This window comes from Cebus imitator, unplaced genomic scaffold (assembly GCF_001604975.1).
Source record: "Cebus imitator isolate Cc_AM_T3 unplaced genomic scaffold, Cebus_imitator-1.0 Scaffold491, whole genome shotgun sequence".
NCBI lineage: Eukaryota > Metazoa > Chordata > Mammalia > Primates > Cebidae > Cebus > Cebus imitator.
In genome coordinates, this window is record NW_016107806.1 from 864,405 (window position 1) to 874,099 (window position 9,695).

At 49.0% G+C, this 9,695-nt stretch overlaps 1 protein-coding gene across 2 annotated transcripts in view; it reads left to right on the top strand.

Moving 5' to 3' along the window:
* Positions 1-9,695, top strand: part of INTS3 (integrator complex subunit 3) — a 47,914-nt gene that overhangs the window by 28,215 nt on the left and 10,004 nt on the right. For both annotated transcript variants that reach the window (XM_037733019.1, XM_017513327.2), the window contains 11 exons: positions 1,781-1,972; positions 3,711-3,798; positions 4,493-4,572; positions 5,031-5,122; positions 6,018-6,124; positions 7,203-7,322; positions 7,703-7,832; positions 8,301-8,355; positions 8,587-8,690; positions 9,141-9,185; positions 9,394-9,513. In XM_037733019.1, coding sequence (XP_037588947.1) covers positions 1,781-1,972; positions 3,711-3,798; positions 4,493-4,572; positions 5,031-5,122; positions 6,018-6,124; positions 7,203-7,322; positions 7,703-7,832; positions 8,301-8,355; positions 8,587-8,690; positions 9,141-9,185; positions 9,394-9,513 — 1,133 coding nt within the window. The remainder of the gene's footprint in view (positions 1-1,780; positions 1,973-3,710; positions 3,799-4,492; positions 4,573-5,030; positions 5,123-6,017; positions 6,125-7,202; positions 7,323-7,702; positions 7,833-8,300; positions 8,356-8,586; positions 8,691-9,140; positions 9,186-9,393; positions 9,514-9,695) is intronic.

The following is a 9,695-nucleotide window of genomic DNA, read 5'->3' on the forward strand; positions in this document are numbered from 1 at the left end:
TGTTGGTCAGGCTGATCTTGAACTCCCGACCTCAGGTGATCTGCCTGCCTTGGCCTCCAAAGTGCTTGGATTACAGGCGTGAGCTACCACACCCGGCCTTGAAGTGGGGTTTCTCTATGTTAGCCAGGATGGTCTCCAACTCCTAACCTTGTTATCCATCCACCTTGGCCTCCCAAAGTGCTGGGTTTACAGGAGTGAGCCACTGTGCCTGTCCAGGAATCTGCGTTTTTAGCAGACTTCTCATGTTGTTCCTCTGCAGCCAGTCTGGCTGTCAAGAGCTGCTGCCCTAATCAGCTTTCCTAAGTCACCCAGAAGAACTTCCCAGGTCTGTGTTGTACTATGTGGTAGGCACCAGCCATGTGTTGCAATTTAAATTGAAGTTAGTCTGCAGGACTAGGTATGATAAAAATTCTTCGCCGGGTGCAGTGGCTCATATCTGTAAATCCCAGCACTTTGGGAGGCTGAGGTGGGCAGATCACTTGAGATCAGGAGTTCAAGACCAGCCTGGCCAACATGTTAAAACCCCATCTCTACTAAAAATACAAAAATTTAGCTGGGTGTGGTGGTGCATGTCTATAATCCCAGTTACTCAGGAGACTGAGGCAGGAGAATTGCTTGAACCTGGGAGGCCGAGATTGCAGTGAGCCCAGATTGCACCACTGCACTTAAGCCTGGGCAACTGAGCAAAAATCTGTCTCAAAAAAAAAAAATTCTTAAGTTAGTTAAAATGAGGTAAAATTAAAAATTCACAGCCAGGCACTGTGGCTCATGCCTACAGTCTCAGCACTTTGGGAGGCCGAGGCTGGCGGGAACACTTGAGGTGAGAAATTCAAGACCAGCTTGGGCAACATGGTAAAATCCTGTTTCTACCAAAAATACAAAAAATTAGCTGGGCATGGTGGCATTTGCCTCTAATCCCTGCTACTCAGGAGGCTGAGGCAGGAGAATTGCTTGAACCCAGGAGGCGGAGGTTGGAGTGAGCCAAGGTCGCGCCATTGCAACCCAGTCAGGGCAACAAGAGTGAAACTCTGTCTCAAAAAACAAAGTAAAATAAATAATAATAATTTGATATCTCAGTTACATTAGCTATATTTCACATACACAATAGCAGCCATCATTGCAGAAAGTTCTGTTGGATGTTGGTTTAGAGGTACCTTTTTGTTTGCTTTTTTACCTTTTTGCTCTATCTTGATTGATTTCTTCTGACAGGTAGGGGAATATAAGAAGAGGGAAACCAGATCCTTTTTCTTATTTAGTGTTACTATTTGTGATCATTTAGGCTCTGTTTGAGGAAGAACTTGCCGCAAAAGGGTTGGAGAGTCTAGGCCTTGGATAATTGTCCTGTTAGGTCAGCAGCAGGAAATCCTCAGTCAGTGTTGAGCGGTGAACAGGCCCAGCTCTTACTCTTGAAGAACATTCCTTGCTGTTCACTAGTGGCTCAAGAAAATGAGAAAAGATTATACTTCTGACTGGAGAATCAGTGACCAGTATAAGGAATAAAGAGCCAGAAATGGACTGAAGTTGCAGTTGGGGTAAATGTAGCCTGAAGTCAGTGGCAAAAATGAATGTAACATTCATTGCAGGGCAAGCTAAAAATTTTCAGCATTTTGTTTTTAATCAAGAAGTCCTCCCAAAGGAGGGGAGACTTGCAAGACAGTATGAGCTAATGCATAAGCTATGGGAAGAAATGGAGGTCTAGGTCAAATGGTGGTCGTTTTCCTCTGTCCAGGGACCCCACACTGTCTTCTAAGTTTCTTTTTCTTACTTCCTTTTGCCCCAGGTGCGATTTGGTCAACAAAAGCGATACCAAGATTGGTTCCAGCGCCAGTACCTGTCAACTCCAGACAGTCAGTCTCTGCGCTGTGACCTCATTCGCTACATCTGTGGGGTAGTCCACCCTTCTAATGAAGTACTGAGTTCAGATATCTTGCCCCGGTGGGCCATCATTGGTTGGCTCCTGACAACGTGCACGGTGAGGGCAAAAGATATTGGGTGGTGAAGGGTGTCTCTTCCATAGTGTTCCCCATATTTCCGTTCTTCTTCCTGACTCCAGGGCCACCTGACCCCTAAGGGCCCTTCTTTCACTCTGGTCCTCCTGAGTGTCTCAGCCTTCTGCTCCACTTCCCTTTGTGTCTCTAGAAATTTACTTACACTCATTATTTTCCATCTGGCTTTGAGATTGAACAGGTTCATCTCCCTCTGTACTGCCAAGCCCCAAAAGCTGGGGTTTCTGGAACATCCCTGCCTTTTTCATTTTTGCCTCCAGAAGCCATGTACAACTATTCCTCTGAATTGGTCCTTTCTCACATTCACAGCTTGCATTCTTTAGACCCTCACCGCTGTGCCTTTTTGGCATCAGCTTTGGCTACTTCCCTTCTATAAATGCAGCGAATTGCAGTGGAGGCATTTCCTTTCAAGTGTTTTCTTCCCTGAACCTAGGGTGGGAAACTATCCTTTCTCTGGCATCTGGCTGCCCCCTGACCTCTTCTGACAGGGCTCCTCCCTCATTTGACTGGGTTCTTGGAATGTGCTGATTCAGATGTGACAACAGGCTGTTCCTGGGGGGGTGGGGGTCTCTTCTTCAGGAATGTGCCTGGAGAGCCCAGCAAGGGCAGCCAAGGGGTGCTAGTCTGACTGTTGCCTCAGTTCAGGGGTGATAAGTTGACTTCTGGGTCCAAGCATTCTCCCTTATGGGAATCAGATATATGTACTGCTGGATGTATTAAGAACCCAGGCCTGCTGAGCACGGTGGCTCACACCTGTAATCCCAGCACTTTGGGAGGTTGAGGTGGGCAGATTGCTTGAGCTCAGGAGTTTGAGACCATCCTGGGCAACATGGCAAGACCCCTGTCTCTACAAAAAAAATACAAAAATTAGCCAAGTGTGGTGGTGTGTGCCTGTAGTTCCAGACTTAGGTGAGAGGACCACGTGAGCCTGGGAGGTGGAGATTACACTGAGCTGAGATCCTGCCCATGCACTCCAGCCTGGGTGACAGAGGCAGACCCTGCCTCAACAACAAAAAGAAAAGAACCCAGGCCTGGCCAGGCATGGTGGCTCACACCTGTAATCTAGCACTTCAGGAGGCTGAGGTGGGAGGATCACTTGAGCCCAGGAGTTCAAGAGCAGCAACATGGCAAAACCCTATCTCTACCACACACAAAAAAACAAGCCAGGCATGGTGTGGTGGTGTGCGCCTATAGTCCCTGTAGTCCCAGCTACCCAGGAAGCTGAGGTGGGAGGATCACTGGAGCCTAAGAGGTCAAAGCCATTGCACTCCAGCCTGGGTGACATGGCAAGACCCTCATCTGTACAAAAATATATAAAAATTAGCCAGGTAAGGTGGTGCGTGCTGTAGTCCCAGGCTGAGGTGAGAGGATCTCTTGAGCCTGGGAGGTGGAGGTTGCAGTGAGCTGAGATCGTGCCACTGCACTCCAGCCTGGACAACAGAGCAACACCCTATTGGGAAAAAAAAAAAAAAAGGTTTCGGGGCACCTGGTCCAATTTCTGTCCTCTTGGTTAAGGCCACAGAGTATTCACTCATACGCAGCAGAAGTTACTCCGGTGTTCCTCAGGGTGAGAGTTCCTCCCTGTTTCACTAGGAACTGAATTTCATAGATGGAGCAGCCAAGTGGGCCCTGGAATCTGTCTTGGGACTCTGAAATGGAGGGAATTGATTGATGAAACTAGCCCTTTGTTTCTCTCTTTTCCAGTCAAATGTCGCTGCCTCCAATGCCAAGCTGGCTTTGTTTTACGACTGGCTGTTCTTTAGCCCAGACAAGGATAGCATTATGAACATAGGTATGTGGCCAAAACCAGGCAGCTCCATTTCCCCACCCCGAAGCCCCCACTGCCTTGTCTTAGTGATAACAGTCATAAATCTCAGGGCACCGTGGAGTGGAGACAGCTTATCTGGGAGCAGCTCTGTTGTTTCTCGTCGGTTTTCCCTTGACCTAAAAGGAGCATTGCTTTGATGAGGCTAAACCATCACTACACCTCCCCTCCACAGCCTGATGCATGGGCTTCAGGAGGGGAGGGCCTGGGTAAAGGGAAAGGCTGTACCATGTCCTGCTTTTCCTCTCCTGTTACTTTCTTTTTCCAAGCTGAATGCTGGGGACAAGAAGGGAAATGAGGGCTACAGACTGTTTGGGGGAGCTATCTGCCCTTTGGTCTGCTCAGTGGGGATATGGGGAGTAGACATAACACTTCCCAGAGCTATTCATATATACTAACATCCCATTTTATGGAGATAGAAACAGGCTGACTTTAGGCTGGCGAGATGGCGCACACCTGTAATTCCAGCTGCTCGGGAGGTTTAGGCACAAGAATTGCTTGAACCCAGGAGGCAGAGGCTGCAGTGAGGCAAGATTGCACCACTGCACTCCAGCCTGGGTGACAGAGCAAGACTCTGTCTCAAAAAAAAGAAAAGAAACTGACTGATGTGAGGGGCTCTTTACTGACTGATGTGAGGGGCTCTTTAATTCACATTCTCCAGAACCAGCCATCCTGGTCATGCACCACTCCATGAAGCCCCACCCAGCCATCACTGCCACACTCCTGGACTTCATGTGCCGCGTAAGTGTGAGAGCTCTTTTTTCTCCCCATGCCTGGATGAGCAGAATTAAGTGTATCTCCCCTAATATCCCAGTGAATGGGTCTTCTCGGTACCCCTTGACTGAGAGCAGAAGTAGTCATGGGTCCTATCTGCTCTCAGCTGGGTCCTGTCCCCCAAGTTAATAAATGCTTCCCTTCCATAATCCACTGTCTGCAGTTGGATCTTCTCATTTTCTGTGAGGTTTTGCAATCACAGGGATGGTGACTTAAGGTAGAATCTGGTTTCCTTGGGGAGCAGCCAGGTTCCATAAGAATTTCTCATTTGAGTGGCCTGGAATGATCAAGAAGTCCAGTTCTCTCTGCAGCCATACTCCCCAGTATCCCCTAATCAAAACCAAAGCAGCTTTTCAGATCTAATTCAGCAGAACCCTCTGGATGGAGTCCTGTGCTCATTTTCTTCTCTCCTTCTTCCCTTCCAGATCATTCCCAACTTCTATCCACCATTGGAGGGCCATGTTCGGCAGGGTGTCTTTTCCTCCCTCAACCACATTGTGGAAAAACGGGTCTTGGCGTAAGATACTTGTTGGGGGAAGGAGATTGGTTTCCCATTTTTCTTTTTGGAGACGGAGTCTTGCTTTCTTGCCAGGCTGGAGTGCAGTGGCGTGATCTCAGCTCATTGCAACCTTTACCTCCCAGGTTCAAGCAGTTCTCCTGCCTCAGCCTCCTGAGGACCTGGGATTACAGACTAACGCCACCATGTCCAGCTAATTTTTGTATTTTAGTAGAGGTGGGGTTTTACTATGTTAGCCAGGCTGGTCTCAAACTACTGACCTTAAGTGAGCCACCTGCCTTGGCCTCTCAAGAGTTCTGGGATTACAGGCGTGAGCCACTGCACCCGGCCATTTTCCCATTTTTCATTAGGTCCAGGCATATCCAGATGTTGCCATTGCATTGCTGGGCCTTTCCTCTGACAAGTGTAAGAAGTATTGGCTCTACCTCAGACTGCTGGGCATATGTCTTCCTGGATCTTAGAGGAATTTCTTTCTTGCCATCATATTACAAAGGTCTTCAAATGCCTTCATGTTCCCTGTTGACCCCCTCCAGGGATCTGAGTATGGCCCAATTATACTGATTAGGCTTGGACCTAGAAATGAGAAGCTCTGGCTAGACTTGGGATGCCAAGGCAGGTGGGTCACCTGAGGTTAGGAGTTCGAGACCAGCCTGGCCAACATGGTGAAACCCTGTCTCTACTAAAAATACAAAAAAATTAGCCAGGTGTGATGGTGCACACCTGTAATCCCAGCTACTTGGGAGGCTGAGGCACAAGAATCAGTTGAACCCAGGAGGCAGAGGTTGCAGTGAGCTGAGATCGCACCACTGCACTCCAGCCTGGGTGGCAAGAGTGAGACTCCATCTCAAAAAAAAGCAAAAGAAGCTCTGATACCTTTATTGTGTTTCCCATTTAGACACCTGGCTCCCCTGTTTGACAACCCTAAGTTGGATAAGGAGCTGCGGGCAATGCTGAGGGAGAAGTTTCCTGAGTTCTGCAGCTCACCCTCCCCACCTGTGGAAGGTATGGGGCCTTCCCATTCTATCACCTGTGTCAAAAGGGGGACAAGACTCTCAGGCCAGAGCCCTTTTTAGGATGTCCCACACAGTTCACTTCCGTGACACTGTCCTTCACAGTTTTCCCTTCCTCAGTTTATGTTTTTTGTTCATTTTTGTGTTGTCTGTCTTGATTCTCTTGTTTCCTCTAATCTTACCTGACTTGCTCATCTTTCTTGCCCTCTTAACTCTTATTTTTTCTCTTAGTAACTCTTGCTCAGTTGTTAGAAGGCTTTCATGTGATATTTTCAATATTTTTCTCACTTTCTCACTTTAACTTGCCCATCTCTTCTCCCTTCCCAGTTGTAGGCCCTGGCCTCTGATGAGTTTGTCATGTTGAGTCTCAGACCTTCCTCCCAATTCAACTGCCATCTCCTTATTCACCGCCCGCCCGCGCCTCCCCCACACACACACACTCTGGTTTGGGATAAGGACCTAAGCCAATTAGTATATTCCAACTTGGTTTTAAATTAAAGAGTACTTGGAGGCTGAAGACGGTGGCTCATGCCTGTAATCCCATCACTTTGGGAGGCCAAGGTGGGCAGATCACTTGAGGTCAGGAGTTCAAGACCAGCCTGGCCAACATCATGAAACTCTGTCTCTACTAAAATACAAAAAAACTTGCCGGGCGTGGTGGCAGACGCCTGTAGTCTCAGCTACTCAGGAGGCTGAGACATGAGAATTGCGAGAATCTGGGAGGTGGAGGTTGCGGTGAGCCGAGATGGCGCCACTGCACTTTAGCTTAGGCGACAGAGTGAGTCTCACACTTGGGACAGTCCCTGGTCTTACTCTAGTTGCCAGTCCTAATGAACTGAGCATAGAGTCATGTCCTGTGTTCTTATTCCTGGCAACATCCCTCTGCAGGTCATGGAGGGTTATGAGGATAAGAGGTTTGTCAAGAGGTTTGTCCTTCCAGGGTCAGTATTCCATTTAGGTCATAAACACCTTATTCTCTCACTTGCCCTCCATCCTCCCTTCCTAGAAGCTTGGGGCATGTTACAGAACACAAGAGGCCATCAAATTTCTTATCTCTTTTTACCCCCAAGTCAAAATTGAGGAGCCGGTTTCCATGGAGATGGACAACCATATGTCGGATAAGGATGAGGGTTGCTACGACAATGCAGAGGCAGCCTTCAGTGACGATGAAGAGGATCTCAACAGCAAAGGTGAGACTATCAGCAAAGGCCGGTTCAGGGTTGTGTCAGCCCTGAGGACCAGTTCCCAGAAGCAGCCTCTCTGCAATCTTCCTGTCACCCTTATTCCTGTGAGTTAAAGTTTTGTTCACAGGGTGTCTGGATGAGACTCCAGAGTGCAGAGCCCTGCACTTAACACTCAAGGCAGGAAGGAAAAAAGAAGTGGTTCCTGCCCTTGTTTGCTTGTAAGAACTAGCACATGTGCACATTCAGGGAGATGCTTCAAGCACTCACACAGCATTGAGGAAACAGGTGCACACTTAGGGCGTGTGAGGAAGGGATAGGTGGTTGAGGGGACTGTCTCTTGCTGGCATCTAGGCAAACTAACTTCTTTCCCAAATCACCCCCTTTAGGAAAGAAGAGAGAGTTTCGCTTCCACCCTATCAAGGAGACAGTTGTGGAGGAGCCAGTTGATATCACCCCTTACCTTGACCAGCTGGATGAGTCCCTGAGGGACAAAGTGCTCCAGCTACAGAAGGGGAGGTAGGTACAGACCCTGTTTACAGCCTCAGGAGGTTCAGCCCCAGGCTGTCGACCTGGTGCTCAACGGGTGTAGCAGGAGATGAGAGTTGGAGGAAACATGATAGGAGTATGTGGAGGGTAGCTGAAGCTTCATGAGCGAGTTCTTCTGCAGTTTACATGGGAGAGTATGGGCTGGGAGTGGGGCAGCCTCGTCCCCTAACACCTTGAGTTCCTACTCTGCGGATTCTTGGGAGAAGAGCCTCTGAGAACCAAAGCAGGATTGATGGGGACTTTCCTTTTCTTTGGGCCGCTACCCAGAGAGCAGCAAATTCTGCTCTAAAACCTCCTCCACCCAAGCTGGGATTTTACACAGAGCTACTCTGTTTTGTCTCTTTGCATGTGAGTGTGCTTGTGCACTGTTCTGGGTGTGTGTCCTGCCCTCTGCTATCATTTATGTCCCTGGGATTTCCTCTCACTTCTGTCCTGCAGTGATACGGAGGCCCAGTGTGAGGTCATGCAGGAAATTGTGGACCAGGTCCTGGAGGTGAGGAGGAACCCAACCCCTTAGGGAGGAAGCAGCCTAGCCTGCTTAGCTTACAATTCTCCCAGGGAAGCCAACTCCCTTCTTCCCTCCCCCAGATGAGTCCCTCTTGTAGTGGGGAGGGGAGCTTGCTGATACTGGAGGTGGAAGCAGATGAGTACCAAAACTGGGATTGTGGGAGCAGGAGGGCGTGAGTGTAGGTAGTGATTCTCCCTCCCTTGTCTCATCACCCAGGAAGACTTTGACTCCGAGCAGCTGTCTGTCCTTGCTTCCTGCCTACAAGAGCTCTTCAAAGCTCACTTTCGAGGGGAGGTCCTGCCTGAGGAGATTACTGAGGAGTAAGGCTCATCTTCCCTCACTCCTGGGTCTCAGGAGCCAGAGGGTGCTCTTACAGCTTGAGTCCAAGAGGTCCCTTACTGTGGACTTGAGAAAAATCTGTTCACTTGGTGTTTTTATTCTCACATGTACCGACTCATTTAAATAAGGGCTTATTTTTGCCTGCTGAACACTGTGTACTGGGGAGGCGCACTAACATCCCCTCCCCATGCTTCCAGCCCCTGCCGCTAAGTCCAGTAACTCTAATCTGCTGAGTCTGGTGGGATTGGACCCTGGCCTGGAGCCTCTCTCTGAAGCGCAAGAGTGTGGTCCCATATTAGGAACCTGTTTTCTCTGTTACCAAGCCTATGGAGCAGCAGGCTGGCATCTAGCCTCCAGCTGGTCCTCCATAGCTGCCTGCAGCCCACCTCACCCCCTCACATGGACTCTCAAATATAACCCTCTTCTTGTAGGTCCCTGGAGGAGTCTGTAGGAAAGCCTCTGTACCTAATATTTAGGTAAGCAATGCAGCTGTAGGAGACATTCTCTGCCCTCCATCCTCCTTGACAGCACACACTTGTGCACCTGTGCTGGGGTAATGGGACTCCCTTTCTAGGGAGGAGGACATATGCCAGGAGCAGAAACAGCTTGTGCCACCTGAGAGACTTCATGGGAGAATCTGCCCTGAGTAAAGCTCTGTTCCTCTCTTCCATGCCCCACTTTCAGGAACCTATGTCAGATGCAGGAAGACAACAGCAGCTTCTCTCTGCTTCTAGACCTTCTCTCTGAGCTGTATCAGAAGCAGCCCAAGATTGGCTACCACCTGCTCTACTACCTGAGGGCCAGGTAGGTATGGTCCCCATGTTTCAAATGTTGTCAGGATGCATTCTAGAGAGCCTCTCTCCTGCACACTGACTCCCCCACCTGGGACTGTCATCACCAGGGCCTTCTGTGTGGGTTTGTTTGGTTGATTTAGTTTGGTTTTAAGAGATAGAATCTTTTTCTTTTTTTTCTTTTTTTTTTTTTTT